Source organism: Chelonoidis abingdonii, chromosome 26 (assembly GCF_003597395.2).
Source record: "Chelonoidis abingdonii isolate Lonesome George chromosome 26, CheloAbing_2.0, whole genome shotgun sequence".
NCBI classification, from domain to species: Eukaryota; Metazoa; Chordata; order Testudines; family Testudinidae; genus Chelonoidis; species Chelonoidis abingdonii.
In genome coordinates, this window is record NC_133794.1 from 8,590,898 (window position 1) to 8,608,502 (window position 17,605).

At 47.2% G+C, this 17,605-nt stretch overlaps 1 protein-coding gene across 3 annotated transcripts in view; it reads right to left on the minus strand.

Moving 5' to 3' along the window:
- Positions 1–361: 361 nt before the first annotated feature.
- Positions 362–17,605, minus strand: part of CCNT1 (cyclin T1) — a 53,784-nt gene continuing 36,540 nt past the window's right edge. The window contains exons 2-9 of one of the 3 annotated variants that reach the window (XM_075061140.1): positions 17,344–17,600; positions 16,549–16,677; positions 15,589–15,649; positions 13,592–13,654; positions 13,033–13,078; positions 9,339–9,502; positions 8,927–8,997; positions 362–6,712 (exon numbers count right to left, since the gene is read on the minus strand). In XM_075061140.1, coding sequence (XP_074917241.1) covers positions 5,315–6,712; positions 8,927–8,997; positions 9,339–9,502; positions 13,033–13,078; positions 13,592–13,654; positions 15,589–15,649; positions 16,549–16,677; positions 17,344–17,391 — 1,980 coding nt within the window. In that variant the 5' untranslated portion in view covers positions 17,392–17,600 and the 3' untranslated portion in view covers positions 362–5,314. Of the gene's footprint in view, positions 6,713–8,926; positions 8,998–9,338; positions 9,503–13,032; positions 13,079–13,591; positions 13,655–15,588; positions 15,650–16,548; positions 16,678–17,343; positions 17,601–17,605 lie in introns of those variants that run through there. The other 2 variants (XM_075061141.1, XM_075061142.1) reach the window with 2 other exon arrangements.

Genomic DNA, 17,605 nt, shown 5'->3' on the forward strand with positions numbered 1-17,605 from the left:
AGGAGCACACTATTGCAATTACATGCAGTCAGGAGCTTCCTATTTTTCAATAACAGAACAGATGAGATCAGGGAGGGTTCTTCCTCTTGTAGTAGTTTACTCACCATCTTTTTCCTGCAGGAGTCTTAACAAGTGGCACTTCCCCAGCCAGCCAGCCCACCCTGTCAAACCCTCATTAACTCAGCCTCCAAGCTGGGTGGCTGACACTCCCCTCCCCACTTTCAGTATGGGACAAACTGAGGAACAGCAACAAAGTCTGGGATAGACTCAGGAGGAGAACCTAGGTCTGCCCCTTAACCTCAAGGTCAGCCTATTTTCCCTTTGTAATTATCATTTAACAAAATGACAAGCAGCAGTTGAATTTGTTGACTCCTTTGCCTTTAATGTTTATTGATGTGGATAAATACAGAGAGAAACATACTTGACAGCAAGATCCCAAACACCTGTAGCTAAATTAGTTATCCAGTTTCCTGCTGGTTTGTGCAGAGGAAGCTCTTCACATTTTGTATTGGGGGGGCGGGGGTAGGATGCAGTAGGTATCAGGAGATAGGCAGCAGTGGAAGGGAAGGGAAAAAAACCCAAATCGGTCAGTTTGCAACCACAAGGCAGACCCTGAGTGAGAGATCAGAAAACGCATTGATTTGGCTCTTTGGCTTGATGTGGGTTTAAACTAAAAAAAAAAATTTGAATCCAATTTGAGTTTCATATGATGGTAAAAAGGAGAAAGCTTAGCAATGCTGCAGTTGTATCACCCCCCCACACACACACACCCCAGCTCACGCTGTACAGACCACCAGTAGTCAAAAGGTGTTGTGAAGCACCAGTACTTTGAATGCTGTCAGATGTTCCTTTCACATCCCACTAGTGGGGTGGTAGTGAAGGCTCAAGCCAGTTGTGCCCCTCAGACAGACAGCATAGCCATGTCTCAAAGCGAAACAAGTTTACAATGGAATTGTAGCAAACTTGTCTTTTTAAAAGATATCCAAAGTTTAAATATTTGTAACACTTCAGAACAGATTAAATTACCCTTCCTCCCCCACACCCCTGCAGTCATCCTTCCCTCCCATCACTTCCCCAAACAAAGGAATGAAGGATTTTAGATCATTCACTTCCTCAGAGGGGAAAAGCATGTTGGAGTGCTATCAGGGGCAGGGCGGCTGTCTTCACAATCTCAAGCATCAGAGGGGTAGCTGTGTTAGTCTGGATCTGTAAAAAGCAACAAAGAGTCCTGTGGCACCTTTACAGACTAACAGACGTACTGGACCATAAACTTTCGTGGGTGAATACCCACTTCATCACACACCTACCAAAGTTGATGCTCCAAAACACGTTTGTCTGTAAGGTGACACAGGACTCTTTGTTGCTAACTTCACAATCAATATTTGCCTTAGTGTCTGTGTGAAAGAGCAGATTCACGACTGCAGGAGGTTAGCTGTGCTGTGGAAAGTTCAGGCAGAGCTTTTGTCCTCTCATTGCAGAGGTTTCACAGACCCTGTATTTTTACTCCCCACCTTCTCAAGAAATGAGGACAAATTGAATTTGGAAGAAAAGATTGGAATGTTCATGGAAAGTGTCCGCCAATTTCAGCAGCATTGTACATTGCACATCCAGTGAAGTGGCAGAGAAGCCTTTTGCACAAATATGGCATTCAGTGGCTGAGGAAGTCAGGTAACGTACACAAAGAGAGGCAATGCAGGAAAAGCAACTAGTAAGTATTTAAGGTAGAGCAGCCTCCATCATCCAGTGACTTACACCCATGCCATTCTTTCCACTGCCAGGAGGAAAGTCAGCTTAGACCAAAGCTCAGTTTGGTCACCACAGAATACCAAATGAGTAAGTCTGAGCCACCTACTTCCATTTCCTTATCCACTAATGCCCACTCTTCCCATCACACCCAAGTTGGTCCCATAGCACATGGGCAGTCAGAGTCTCTGCTCTCTTACATGAACACACCAAGAATTCTGGATAAAACCTACAGGCAATTTTAGATGGTACAGCAGACACTGAATTCATGCATTGAAACACTAGTGATTTTTCTATCCAGTGCATTGTGCTTTTTGTCCACATGGGATGCGAGATGTGTTTTGGGCAGGGATGCCAGAAGGAAGTTCCTCCATGATTCAAGCTGAACTCACTGTATCTTGAAAGGGAAACCCCCCTACAAGTCATTTACCTTTTTGTACTTTTTTTTTTTTTTTTTAATCACAAAGGGAAGAAAACCTAGAGAACCAAGTTCCCCCCCACAGAATTTGTCCCCCACAATCTTAACCCAGGGCCCATCCTTTAAATAGGGGCCACCATATAGGACAAATACCCGCAAGACCTGTGTTCCTTACATACCACAAATTATGCAGGATTCGCAAGCTCACACCTGTTATGAAGGAGATAAATTTAACAGTTGGGTTTTTCCCCCTCCATTTTTTAAGACAGCTTCAAGTTTTACACAATCCACCAAACCAGGATTCCTGGGTGATCTCAGTGGCAGCTGGTGGGCTCTGAGCACTCTTGGAAGACTGGCCTTTTCATTGCGGGGTCCAAATGGGAACAGAATTCCTGAAGCCTGGCCATGGGATGTACTTCTTTATGGCAGAGGGTGAAGAGCAGTGTGTCAGCCCCAGGGTTAGCTCTGCAGCTGGAAGTTCTAAGAAATGTAGCCATTTAAAAAATATCTCTCTTCCAGAAACTGACAAGACCCCTCCCAGAGAAACCCCCGTCTGTTGAACTCTATGAAGGGTCTGGTCCATCCAACCCCTGAAGAGGCGGCTACATCAGAACAGTAAACTAAAAATCCCTAATAGTGAAAAGGCAGAGCTAGAAAGTGCTTATATCTGTGATTTAAAAAAGCTGTATTAATGGCTCAGAGAGACAGCTAGTGTGCTGCAAAAACTGAGGGTTAAGCAAAGACCAAATCCCTGCTGGGAGTCTCAGTGTTACATATGTAAAAAGAAAAGTTTTGCACCCAAAACTAGATGAGGCTGGTACTGGCTGACAGCCCTGCACTGAGATAGTCTCCCTGGCCTGGGACAGTGCAGTTCCAGGTTAAACAGAACGTTAAAAAGCCAGGCAGAGTTCAATGCAGGGGAGAGGACGTTTCCCAGAAGCGTGTGAAGACAGTTTACTGGAAATTTGGAAGATTATAACCTGAGCCATATTGGAAAACCTCCAGCTTCTTGAAGAGATTAGTAAATGAAACAAAAAAGCTTGGCCCAAACTAACAGAGGCTCCCCCGCTTCCACAGCAGCTCTGGGTCCAAGTTCTGTGAGAGAACAGCAGCAAAGCAGCCATAGGGATCCCTCCACAAGCTACCCCTAGAGGTGCTCTCCAGTCTGTGCCACACAGATGCAGGATGGACTTTTCTAGCCAGCAGAAACTCAACTGCTCTAACAAAGCTGCATGGAGAACAGGAGACACCAGTAGGCTGATCCTAGAGTCCCTCCCTCAGCTAATCTCTATCTTGGTGCTTTTGCTTGACTTCAGCCATCTGCACTGGGTCAGACTCTCCTCTGGGTAAAACTTGCGTCAGTCTGGATTGACTTCAGCAATTTCCCCCCGACTGACACCAGAGTAAGAGCAGAATCCAGTCCAAGCTTTGCAGAGGACTTGTGCATTTTGAGAGGATGCCATTAAAAACCCAGACTGTGACCTGTCTCCAGCAGCTGCCTCAGATCCTAGGAGATGTTGGTACTGCATCTTTGACGCACATACTCTGCATTAGAGCTCCAGTGTTAGCCAGCAGGTGAGGGGCAGGAGGGTATGTTAAAACGGTCAGATTCCAAGAGACCTGAGCAAATGCAAGGAGGATTCTGCATTAGGCAGAAACAACAACTAGATCTCTTTCCAGCCACTGCCACCTTCAGGGGGCTCCCATTCCAAACAGCCCCCAGAACTCAAGCCAGCTACAAGTACTTGACCGCTTCTCTCTCTGAGCACTGAGCAGGCAGAAATACACAGGCAGCAACTCTGGCCCCAGATGGCTGGCGGAGACACAGATTCCCAACCCCCACAGGAACGTCAGCCCAGTGAGGGTCCCAGCCCCTTCTGCAGTGAAAACTCGAGTCACACACTGGCCTGACTGGTCCTGTCACATTCGACCCCAGCCCCCTAAAAAGGGACTATTTCAAAACAATTCACTTTTTTGCAGTATTTTTTCTTTGTAACAACAAATAGGAAGAATCTCATTCCATAATGCAATTGAAATACACTTTGAAGCACCCCCAAGCACAATTCTGTTTCACCCCACTCCTGGGCACAGCACCATCCTCTCTCCCCAATCTCACCTCCGCTGCCAGGCTTCCCCCCGGCTCCCCCAGGAGACTGGAGCAAGATCCCTGATGGCATCTTGCTGCTGCTCCCATAGCAATGTCAGGTCCTGGCCGCTCTAGGCTGCACACCCCTCTGCATTTCAGCAGCCCCTTCGCGTAGCAGCCAGCCAGACTCCAGTCACTCTGACCCTGTAACCCTCCTCACTACTGGCAGTGGCAGACTGAGCCGGTCACAGCAGTGGGGACTTTTCAGTGGAACCAGCATGATCTGATAGGGAACTGCCCTTGCCTCGCAGTGATACTGAGGTGCAGAGGGATCCTCCCCTCCACAGGGAGGAGGGACAGAGCCAATACCAACCCGTGGGTAAAGCCCTTTGCAAGGGGGAGGTGGTGGTGGTCAGCACCAACCTTATTTCATGAATGAGGAAACTGAAGTGACTCAGCCCAGGTAATGCCCCACGCTGGGATTCCCTGGCTCCATCACCACCAGACCATGCTGCTTCCATTCATGCCCCTCTTCGTACAGGTCAGCTCCCGAGCACCTCCTCTACACCACTCAGCATTCAACTGGGCTGAGGACAAGCCATACAAGCCCTTCCCTCAAGCTCCCTCCCCCAGCCCCTGCAGCAGCCCTAGGGCACTTTACACCACCTGCCAGCTTCACAAAATTAAAGTGAATAAAATACTATGAACAGATATAACTTAGTTTAAATTATTTTTAAAATGTTTTTAAGAGATTCTGCGACACGTTTTAGGTACCCCCACATCCCCACCCCCCCTGCACAACACGCAGAGGGGGCTCTGTTCCAAGAGGGGGCAGGCCCCTGCAGCCCCATGGGATTCTGATGGGGAGAGCAAGGAGAAGGAAGGACATTTTATCCTTTCACAGCTTGGAGGACTCCGCACTCTAAGACCAATAATAAAATAATAATAATAATAATAATAATAAAATAGTTTTGTGAGGCAGTGGGGTCCGAGCACCCTGCCCCTCCCCTGCAGGGGGCGGCCCAGATTCCAGGCATGTCTATACAAACTCAGTAGTAAAAAGGACTTTACTTGGGCAGAGGAGGGAGGGGGGGAGGGGGTTCTGAGGGCAGTGGGGGTGGTCGGGGCTTGTCCGTGTTGGCAGCTCTGGAGCTCGCAGGGGCCCTTGGATTCAAGTACTCGCCATACGAGTGGGCAAAGTCGAAAGCCGGGGGCTGGGTGGGCTGCATACCCTGGGCACTCAGCAGCGAGTGCAGCATGTTGACTGTATCCTGGTAGTCAATGGCCTGGTTTGTGTTGTGCCCATTAGCCCCAGTGGGGCCTTTGTCCGATTTCCCATGGGTCCCCCTGGCTTTGCCGGCCTGGGGGAAGGGAAGGCCAGCTGCATCCAAGCTGTGCCCGGGAAGCTGGGCAGCCCCAGGGAGGTGGGCAAAGGAAAATTGCATGCCAGCAGCTTTGGAGCTCTTACTGATTTTCGGCTGGTGCTCATGTGCAGCAGCCGACACCTCTTCCAGGAGAGGCCTCTTCCGAGAGGACCCAGACAAGCTGAAGCTTTTATGGGCCAGGGTGCTCTGCTGGCTGCTGTGTTTAGAGTCTCCTGGTCGCTTGCCCCCAGCGCTGCTGGCCCCAGCTGTGGGCTGCGCATGCAAGTGTTTGTGCGAGTGATGATTGCGATGGTGGTGGTTGGACAAATGGGCCTTGTGTTTCTCCTTGTGCTCCCGACTCTTCCCGCTGCTCTCGTCTGAGGAGCTGTGCCGATCTGAGGCAGTCGGCACCTTGATGCGCATTTTGATCTCCTCTGGTTTGGAGGCAAGTTGTCTGTCCCCTCCTCCCCCTGCCACAGGGATCCTCAGCTTCAGGGCGGAGGCCTTGTCGCTCTTTTCCAAAGGTGGGCGCTCTGTGCTTTCAGAGCTGCTGGTGGGAATCTTCAGGACAACTGGCGAGGGGTTGTTCTCCTGCTGGACCTCCCTCTCCCTCTGCTGCTGGACCAGGAGATTCTGTGCAGCATAAGCGTACTGAGAGCGCACATTGGCCTCCATGTTCTCCAGCTGCCGCTTCTGTGCGGCCAGCTCTTCAGCATGCTTGGCGCGGTACTCTTTCAGCGACACCTTTGCCGACGGCGCGCTCTTGCTGCTCTGCTTCTGGTAAGCCACGCCATCCTGCTCAGCGACTGCTGAGCTTTCGTTAGTCCTGTGAACCTGGCCAGCCTCTAGTTTGTGTGGAGGATGGTGGGTCATCCAGTGCTCTGACTGAAACATATCCATACTGCTCAGATCACTGGGCGATTCCTCTTCATCTGGGAGGGGAGGCCCAGCTCCTGCAGTCGAGGAAGTTGACATACTCATTAAGCCTGCAATGTTCATGTCAGAATTGTTCCTGGAGATCATGCTGAGAATAGTTTGCTCCGAGAGGCACTCGTCTTCTCCTTGGTCATCTGCTTTGGATTTCTTGGCTGCTTGGGAGGCCTGAAATAAAGCAGCAACAAAGGGCACTTGTACCTCAGTGGCTTTATGTCACCGACACAGGCCCTGTTACCCACTCAGGGGGAGAAAGGGAGCAACTGCCACAGTGCAGAGTTAGCAGCAAAACAGGTGCTCATGATCACACAGCTTTGCAGGGTCCTGCAACAAGTTGTACATCTCTCACCTGCTCTAGCACCAGCCTGAGGGAAGAACAAACGGTTTGCGAAACACATTTTTGCCCCAGAAGAGACCACACATTTACAAACAGAGACAGCAGCAAAGCGCAGCCTGCTCCGGGGTGAGGGGCAATCTCAATTGGCACCTGGCTATGTGTCAGGGCTTTAGGCAGATCACACCTCTATTGTTTCAGGCAGGGAAAATTCAAGGGGATTGACACCAATTTTAAAAAGGGCTCCAGAAGAGACCCCAGCAATTACAGGCCGGTAAGCCTGACTTCAGTACAGAGCAAACTGGTTGAAACTATAGTAAAGAACAAAATTGTCAGACACATAGATGAACATAAACTTCTTGTTGAAGAGTCAACTTGGTTTTTGTAAAGGGAAATTATGCCTCACCAATCCACTAGAATTCTTTGAGGGGGTCAACAAGCAGGTGGACAAGGAAGATCCAGTGGATAGAGTGTTCTTAGATATCCAGAAAGCCTTTGACAAGGTCCCTCACCAAAGATTAAGTAAGCAGTCATGGGGTGAGAGAGAAAGTTCTCTCAGGGATCGGTAACCGGTGAAAGACAGGAAACAAAGGGTAGGAATTAATGGTCAGTTTTCAGAATGGAGAGAGGTAAATAGTGGTGTCCCACAGGGTCTGTTCTGGGACCAGTCCTATTTAACATTCATAAATGATCTGGATAAAGGGGTAAACAGTGAGGTGGCAAAATCTGCAGACGACAAAACTACTCAAGATACTTAAGTCCCAGGCAGACTGCGAAGAGCTACAAAAGGATCTCACAAAACTGGGTGACTGGGCAACAAAATGGCAGATGAAATTCAACGTTGATAAATTCAAAGTAATGCACGTTGGAAAACATAATCCCAACTACACATATAAAATGATGGGGTCTAAATTAGCTGTTACCACTCAAGAAAGATCTTGGTGCCATTGTGGATAGTTCCCTGAAAACATCCACTCAAAGTGCAGCAGCCGTCAAAAAATCTAATGATGTTGGAAATTAAGAAAGGGATAGATGATACAAAAAAGACAGAAAATATCATATTGCCTCTGTGTAAATCTATGGTACCTCCACACCTTGAATACTGACTGCAGATGTGGTCGTCCCATCTCAAAAAAGATATATTGGAATTGGAAAAGGTTCAGAACAGGGCAACAAAGAGTGATTAGAGGTATAAACAGGGCTGCCATACAAGGAGAGATAAATAAGACTGGGACTTTTCAGCTTGGAAAAAGATGAATAAGGGGGATCTGACAGAGGTCTATAAAATCATGACTGGTGCGGAGAAAGTGAAGAAGGAATTGCATTTACTCCTCCTCCTAACACGAGCTAGGTAGGGGTCACCAAATGAAATTAAAAGGCAGGTTTAGAACAAACAAAAGTAAGTATTTTTTGACACAACGCAGTCAACCTGTGGAACTCCTTGACAGAAGATGTTGTGTTGGCCAAGACTATAACAGGGTTCAGAAGAGAACTAGATAAGTTCATGGAGAATAGGAGTTCATCAATGGCTATTAGCCAGGATGGGCAGCGATGGTGTTCCAAGCCTCCCAGCTTCTGGCAGGCAGAATGGGTGACAGGGGATGGATCACTTGGTGATTCCCTGTTCTGTTCGTTCCCTCTGGGGCCCCTGGCACTGGTCGCTGTCAGCAGACAGGATACTGGGCTAGGTGGACCTTTGGTCTGACACAGTATGGCCATCCTTATGTTTGTGTAGCCCTCATGGCTTCAAACATACAGGTTTAAAGTAAAGATTAGAGGCCACAGAAAGTGGCAGCCCACCCCTCCCCACTTCTTCACAGATAGGGACGCATTACAAAAGCCTCCATAAGGAATAGGTTTGTCAAGCCATGGCTAGAAAAGAAAAGCTATCTCATCAACGAGTCTATTCAAGACTAATGAAAATAGAAATGTATAGTCTGTTAAACCTTAATCTTGAAGTGCCCCTCCCCTGAGCACTGTCAGAACTAGAGACAACACAGCTCGGAAGCCAGAGCAGTGGACAGCAGCCCAAAAGAGGAAATTCTTACCCGCCAGTTGCGGATGCGTTTGAGCCGGTTGGGAGTTTTCTCAAGAATCTGCAGGAATTCATGAGTCAGCTCTGCAAAGGAGACACACAAAACACAGACGAGAGGGTCAGAGGGAGGATGTAGAGCAGCCACAAGCCAGCTGCCCACTGATGCGTGGAGCTATTCATGATGAGATGGAGCTATTTCAGGAAGGGAAATACGGTGAAGTAGTTGCGCTATTTAAATTCATCCCACTTCATGACTTCTACTGTCTCTATTGCACCACAGAAGCTGCCACACTGAAAACCTTGGCAAGATCAGAAGCCTTTGAAGTCCATGAATTGGTCAGCGGCTATGTCTGAATGGCAGACCCAGGAACAGATGCCAAGATAATAAGAGTGCCTTTTTGGGGGGACCTTGCTCCAAAACTTACCGTCTAAGAGCTCCAGAGTTACAGTGCCATCAACGTATTCCCACCAGTGCTTCCCGTCCGTGGAGACTGGGATCTCCCAGTTGGACCACTTACAAGCCAGGTGGATACAGACGCAGGCCACAACGGGAGGGGTGTACTGCAAGCTGAAGGTGGTCAGGTGCAGGCTGACGTCACCAGCAGGGAGAGAGAAACAGAAAGCCATGAACTCCCAAGCCTGAACCTCAGCACACACAATCCCCCGCTGAACAGACGCTGCGGAAGTGGTGGGCATGGTGGGAACGTTCCTGAAGGGAAAAGGGCAATTCCTCCCCCAATACATCCCTTGTTGTCAAGGCGTCTCTAAGCACTGCCAAGTCACTTGTTACCTCCCTGTGCTGCTCAAACCAATTCACTTCCAGGCTTCTCCACAAGCTCCTCCCAACTCTGGGCCCCGGGGCCCATTGCCTATTGCAGGGGGAAAAGAAGTTAAGTTATGCTGGACTTCAGCAGAAGTCCCGAGGCCCAACATCAGAGCCCGAGAGAAGCAGTGGGCAGCTGGGTTCTTGGTAGAGCCTAGGCTCGGAAGTGGGCTCTGCTCAACCTGAGGAGAGATTCAGACAGCTCTATTCCTTCTGCTGAAGCAAATTCACATGGCTGGAAAATGCCGATTCCCAAGCCAAGCATAACTCCTGTAAAGTCAACGTGATCAGTAATGACACATGCACCATCGTGAGAGACCCAGCAAACAACAGTTCAAACAACAAAGCCCACAGAAACTTCCACTCCTGCCTCCTACTCTCAAACCTTGGCTTCCTCAAACCACACCATTTCTGAATGTCAATGGAGCTGGAGGATTAACAACTTCCAACTCAGAGAGACTCTGCAGGACAGGACTGGGTCTCAGCCCCCCCAATACGGCAAACAAATCCACTTCATAGCACAATTTATTATGGAGGTGCCAGTCACATCTTTACAGTTAAGGTTGAGCTCCATTTCACAGAGCTTCAACCTTTGCTTTGTATGAAAAATACATTGTATTCGTCACAACTTTACAGCATCCACTCTTAGAATACAAGATTAGTTTCCTGAGGATTTCCTAGATTAATCTAATTGTAGTTAAAAAAATATTAAAAACTGAGTCCTGTATGAGTTTTAGTATATGTTGGTCTTCTTTGTTCTGAAGGGCAGGTTTCAGAGTAGCAGCCGTATTAGTCTGTATCCGCAAAAAGAACAGGAGTACTTGTGGCACCTTGGAGACTAACAAATTTATTTGAGCATAAGATTCGTGGGCTACAGCCCACTTCATTGGATGCATAGAATGGAACATATAGTAAGGAGATATATATATACACATACAGAGAAAAATGAAAAGGTGAGAATTGCCCTACCAACTCTAAGAGGCTAATTAAGAGAACTTTTGTAGTGATAATCAACATGTCAAACTGTCTGACATGGGCTATCCTGATTATCACTACAAAAGTTCTCTCTTAATTAGCCTCTTAGAGTTGGTAGGGCAACTCCCACCTTTGCATGTTCTCTGTATGCGTGTGTGTGTGTATATATATAATATATATCTCCTTACTATATGTTCCAGTCTACGCATCCGATGAAGTGGGCTGTAGCTCACGAAAGCTTATGCTCAAATAAATTTGTTAGTCTCTGAAGTGCCACAAGGACTCCTGTTCTTCTCAGAATGGACTCTTCAAACCTTTGTTTTACTTAAAAATAAATCTAGCGCATGGCCTACATTTGTACAAATGTCAGTCGTGAAGTAAGCCAGGTCATTAATAAATCGCTGTAACTAACGGTTTTGATTATTGTGTAGGCCCCAAGCAGGCTCAGGTAACTTAAATGAGGTCATTGTGACAGACAACTCAGCCAATCACTACTCTATTTCTAAAGCCAATTGTCATGCCATAAATCCACTGGTTGATGCCTCAATGGTCTGTAAGGGAGCCTGGTCTCATGCCAAGAGTTTTCACTGGTCTATTACTTGGCCCAACTGTCACTGTTGCCTTGGGAATCAAGAAAACAGTGTCTAGGAAACTTGGAAAGCACCGACATTGGGACTCACGGAGAGGGTTCTGCCACCCACACCCCTCTGCTTTCACAGAAACTGGGCTCAAACACAACCCTCTAAACCATTAAGTCAATTGCAAATTCAGAGCCAGATCTGCCAGTATATTAGGGTTGCTATGTGCTGCTCTGGTGATGCAAAGCTGCCGTAATCAGTTTAACTAGCCAGTGGGCTATTACTGCTGTGCACTGCTCTGGTGTACCAGGGTACCTGCCCTTAAGAGTCAACATTTTAAAGAATGATTTAGGGTTGATAGCACAGAACCACAAATCACTAAAACTACCACACTGTAGCATTTCCTTTGTGTCTCTTGTTCTGTAAGTTCATGTCTGAAATGTGTCATTTAAAAAGAAGTTCCCAGGCAAAAAGCTACATTAAGATGGAGTGAAGGTTGAGAGCATGCATCAGTAACATCAGGATTAAAAAACAGTTCAGCAGAGATCCTTGGAGCAATCTGCTGAGGTGGGAGAGAATTACTTCCACTCAACAGAATGGCAGGACAGAGTGGGACTTGCCCAAGATACATACATATGTGTGTCTGTCTGTCTCTCACACACACACAATCAGTGGCAGAGCAGGGAATAGAAGCAGATTTTCCAACTGAGGCCTTATCTACACTAAAAATGGACTATTGGCATAGCCAGACCACAAGTCACTAATAGAGATGCAGCTTATTCAGTTCCCCAAATAAGCTCTGCCAACAAAGCTATGCCACTTAGAGATGTGGTCCCCCCACCTCCAACCAACAGAGCTATGCAGGTAAGACTTTTAAGTATTCGAAGCCTAAGCCTCAGTTCACCTGCTGAACCAATCCTTTCCGATGCAGAGAGCTGCATACCTAAGGGCATGTCTCTGTCTTCTACATTTTTCACTATATTGCTCTGCTTTTCTCCAACATCTCCTCCAGAATGAAACCTAGGTGTCTCCAGTACACATGGTTGAAGTTAAACAACTTTTCACTTAACCTGATTCCACACGCTTGCATGAAGTAATGGTTGCAAGAATTTCCATTTTTCACTCCTTTGTTTAAGAGCTTCCAATGTGGGCCTCTTACTGGTACTGGAATTAATTTTTCAATCCTTATTTGAAAATCTGAAGTCACCTCAAGATCTTTTAAGAGAAAGAAGCCACACTGCCTTAGTTCTTTTCTAAGTCCATCTCTTCAGGAATAAACCTCTAGCATTAGACCAGTGCATACCCCGCTGCCAAATCTCACTGCTTCCTCACATTCCCCCAACTATCTGTATCCACCTGCTGTCCTGTCAGGTGCAAGGCTCTCTGGAACAGGAGGCATCGCTTGGTTCTGTTTGGACAGTGCCTAGCATCAAGGGCTCCCAGGCACTTCAGTAATGTAAATAAGCACTTACAGTCACTTCTTCAAATACTCCCTTTAAAATCAATTTCTTCTTCTCACTGCCCAAACAGAAGTCTGCACTGTCCAGGAGCTGTCCCTCATCTGCTGTAGACTGCTCCATGGGGCAGGGATCCTTTCTTCTGTTGTACAACACTAAGCAATACCCCTACACACCCTCCCAAACTCACTAGATAATCCTCCAATAAGTCCAAATGGCATTTTCCCCCACCATCTCCAGATAAAACCCTCTGCTAGAAACATAGGAATCAATTCAAAGTAACAACCTGTTGGTCGCCATGAAGTAGGAAGTTTGTGCCAAATCCTTGCTGGCTGGAAAGGGAAAGGAAAAAAACAAGAGTTAGCTTGAACACTTTGGCAGAGACTTCCAGGGTATAGTCTGTTAGAAGTACCGGCTTCTACAGGAAGCGGCCACAGAAAGCACAGAACTGGATATGAAAGATCCCACTGGTTTGATTTGTTTCAGTTCTTCCCCACAGCAACAGAAAACTTGCATTTAACAAAACCACTGTGTTGTGCTTTACAGCAACTCAAAATTATACCCATTCCCGCACCCATTTCAGAAATTTGCCACTACAGCATCTTTACTTAGACATTAGATACCCCACCATGAAACACTCTGGGGGGTATCTGTCTGGGTAATTCACAGGGACCACTGTTAATGAATGCTCCCACCTCCTGCTTATACACCCCTTTTCAACCAAAGCATCCCATGTTATTTAAACTCTGAGCTCTCTACAGGAACCACTTTACCTAACACGGAAGTGCAGCCACCTCTGTAAGGGAAGGTAGCAAGCGTTCAACAGCACTCTTTAGGTCTCTTACCTCGCACTAGCTGCGTGCATTTCACCACATGCGTATGCGGGTGATCAATAGTGATCTCGAACCCTGAAAGAAAGGCAGAGACATGTGGCCATTAGGTAACAGACATGGCACCCTCATGGTTTCACATATCGCACACGCCTCCTGCTCCTGGGGAGGCAAGTCAGCTTCCCCTCTGCACTAAAAGCTCACACTTTCTGCTCAAAGGCAAGCAGAAATAGAGCAGAAGGATCAAGCTGTCCAGTCTCAAAACTGGAAGGTCACTGGTTTCCAAGCAGCTAAACACCTTACTGCTGAAGAGACATCACTGGAAACAAAACACTTATTAGGGATTTTAACTAGGACAAAGCCTCTTGCAGCAGCTGGAAGGAAGAAAACTAGCATTTGCTTAAAGGAATTTGTATCACTCAAAAAGCCACAAGGAAGCAGGTGTCTTCCATTCGAGGGAGCCTGTAGCATGAATGTCAGATGAGGTTAATCCTTGCTTCAGTTTTCCATTTAGTTTTGCAAGTTGTTTTTAAAATGACAGCCCACATGCTGAGCATCTGCTTGTGTCCGTTTACTTCTCTCACCTACATATTCATGGCAGAACTGGGATTCTAGAAGAGGCAACTGGGAGGACTGAGCACAGGACAAGGAGCCAGGAATTCTACACTTCAAATGCTGACACCAGAGCTACCTTGTTGTATAACCGTCGGCAAGCCACTTAGCATCTCTGGCCCTCCCTTCTGCACTCCAAGATAGGGATGCTTACCTACTTCACAGGGCAGTTAGGTGTAGTGAAGTTTAGTCAAGAATTATAAAGATGCAAAGTGCTATTAACTACCTTGCAGGCTAAAGACTAGTGAGAAGTGTTTGAATAAGAACATAAGAACGGCCAGACTGGGTCAGACCAAAGGTCCAGCTAGCCCAGTATTCTGTCTTCCAACAGTGGCCAAACCCAGGGGCCCCAGAGGGAATGAACAGAACAGGGAATCACCAAGTGATCCATCCCTTGTCGACCATTTCCAGCTTGTGGCAAACAAGAGACTAGGGATACCATCCCTGCCCATCCTGGATAATAGCCATTGATGGACCCCTATCCTCCATGAACTTATCTAGTTCTTTTTTGAACCCTGTTATAGTCTTGGCCATCACAAGATCCTCCGGCAAGGAGTTCCACGGGCTGACTGTGCATTGTGTGAAAAAATATTTCCTTTTTTGTTTGTTTTAAACCTGCTGCCTATTAAATTCCTTTGGTGCCCCCTATTTCTTGTGTTACACGAAGGAGTAAACAGCACTGACTTTCTCCACACGTGTCATGATTGTATATACCTTTATCATATCCCCCCCTCAGTCATCTCCTGACTTAGTTGTTTCCTGAATGAATCAGTAAAGATCATTTAAAAAAAAAAAAAAAAAAACAGAAGATTCTCTTGGCTTTTTCTTAGTCAATGTTACTATAAACAGAAGCCTCTACCACTCAGGTGTCTACAGAGCCATAGAAAAGGCCAAATCTTAGCTGTAGAGGGCTACATTAAAAAAAAAAAATCCAAATAAAACTGATGCTACAATAACCCATCTGAACATGAGCAGCAGACAACCTGATCAAAACATGAACATTCATTCCAGGCTCCCTTTGCTACCCAGAGCAGATTGTCTCCTATTCCAGCCACTGGATTAGAGTACCGCACTCTTACAATTTATAGCACTTGCGCCCAGAGTAACTGGCATCCAAGCAGAACAAAACCTGTTTGGGATAGAAACAAGCCAAACGCTGCATGTTTAAGCTGTTAACAACTCAAAATAAAGAAAGTGAAACCTGAAAAACACATGTATTAGAAGCAAGTGATGAACTGGTGGTGTGAAAAAAGTTTGTTGCCTGGACTCTTGCTCTCTCACTGGCCAGCTGTGCATCTGCCCTCCAGCTGTAGAGAAGACTGTAGGGTTAGACTCTCCGCTCTGCGGAACCCTCTGGGTCTGGGATTCGAGTGGAAGCCCGTCCGCTTTGAAAAACTTACCCAGGGTCTGCAGTATAATGCTCTCTAGAATGACCAGGTCTTGAGCTTGCTGCAGGTAAGCCTGGGGTTGAGAGGACAGGCAGGTTACTCACGATGAGGCACTCTGTATAAAGCCTGCACATTTCTAACTCTCTCTCTCAGGGAGGCCAATAAAAAATCAAGGAGGAATCTTTATCCCACTCAGTACTAGAGGGAACTAGCACAGATTCCCTCCCAGAAGAGAGAAAGCAGAGTGCTGGATGGATACGCTCCCTTGCTAGTGTTCACTGGACGTGGGTTGCTGCGGCTGGAGCTACACACTCTAGTCTCTCTCTCTCCGCAAGAGTTTTAAACACGAAGGGACATGTCAATGTGAGCAGTGTGGGTTAAAATTTAACCTTTTCATCAATTTTGTTCTATAAACTTTGGCTCCTGGATAAAGCTTCCCCCTTCCAGCAGGGTTGGACACTCAGTTCCAATTATGAAGGGCTGTCATGAGAGATGGGGAAAATGGAAACATTTTTAAACAATCCCACCATTAGGTGGGTGGAGAGAGGACTGAACTGCATACACCATTTTCTGCTTTGCTACAAGTGCTATTTAACCCTGGCAGACATGTCCACTCCCTACTCAGAAGCCTCTAATACAGACACGATTACATGGCACATCTGATTCTTTTGTTCACACCCGCATAGCGGAGGGAAACAGGAGAGATCACAGAGCAGGAGAGACAAGTCATCTGCTCTGAAGAAGCCTGAAAACTGTGCTGTACAATAGTGGTTGATTTGAAAGCTACATTCTGCAATGTAACCACTCATTTACAGAACAGATGGTTATGTACTGGAGTTAATGAGATGCTTTAGCCCCACAAGTTACTTCTGTTACCAGGATTTTACATTTCAGGATGCAGTACCCTTTGAGAATGTTCTCATCCCTCCCTCTCGAGCATGGAAATCATTCTGCTGGTGTCTGGCCACTTACCTCACTTCTAGTGTCTGGAAGGGTGTCCTGAGGATGCAGGCATGCATGTGCTACCTTGATTACATGCTCCAGCTTCCGAGGCTGTTCCTCCACCTTGGCTGCCAAGAACAGGGCTGCTGGGGCCACAGACTTCATAGAAGGAGAAAAACAAAAATGGTCTCCTGGTTCAAGTATTCAAAAGCTTGTAATGTTAGCGTCCTGATGGGGTCTGCTGCTATGAGACAGAGCAATCTTAGAGCTCCAAAACCATTGGATTTACTGATTTCCTCCAGGCTTCAAATGAAGAGATAAGGTGGAAATACAGATTTGAGAGGACACTCTTCCTGTATCCCATTTAGATGTCTAGTAGGAAAACCTTAAGCTTTTTTTTTTTTTTAAAAAGCATCAGTAAAAGTTCAGGATTAAAACTACAAAAAGTCAATTTCTAAGACTGTCTAGAGAGAACATTCACATAACAAGAAAGATCTTTTAAAGATCCAAAGACTATCAGCTGTGACAAAAGTGTAACTACTGTACTGTCAGATACATCACAGCTTTTCCCCAAAGATATCAGCCAAAGCTCCCAACCTCCCCTCCCAAGTAGGGGAGTGTTACTTCTGTTTTCAGATAAGTAAATGGAGGTACAAACAAGTGATGCGCTCAGGGCCACACAGCAGACCGAGAAAAAGCGCAGAAAGAGAACCCAGACCTCACGCCTCCTGGTCTCGTGCCATGGCCGCACTTCCCCAACGCACTGCCCGGGGAACGCTGCTAAGGAACATCAGAGCAGGGAGGGACAGTCCGAGCGATACTCACATTGCGATGGAACTGGCTGAAGGCCTGGACCATGTAGAAGCGGTGCATGTACACGATGGCGGTGTTGATGGTCAGCTGAGAGCTGAGGCGCAAGGTTAAGGGAAAGGGGGCGGGAAGCTGTGAGTGTCCGGCTCCTCCTTCGCCTCGATCCCGCTCCCGGGAGCGCAGCGCCGCCCGGGAGGAGCCGCCCGGCGGGCGGGTGTCACCGGACACCCGGGGCCGACTCGTGCGGACTGTCCCCGCCGGGGAGGGGCCGCCTGCA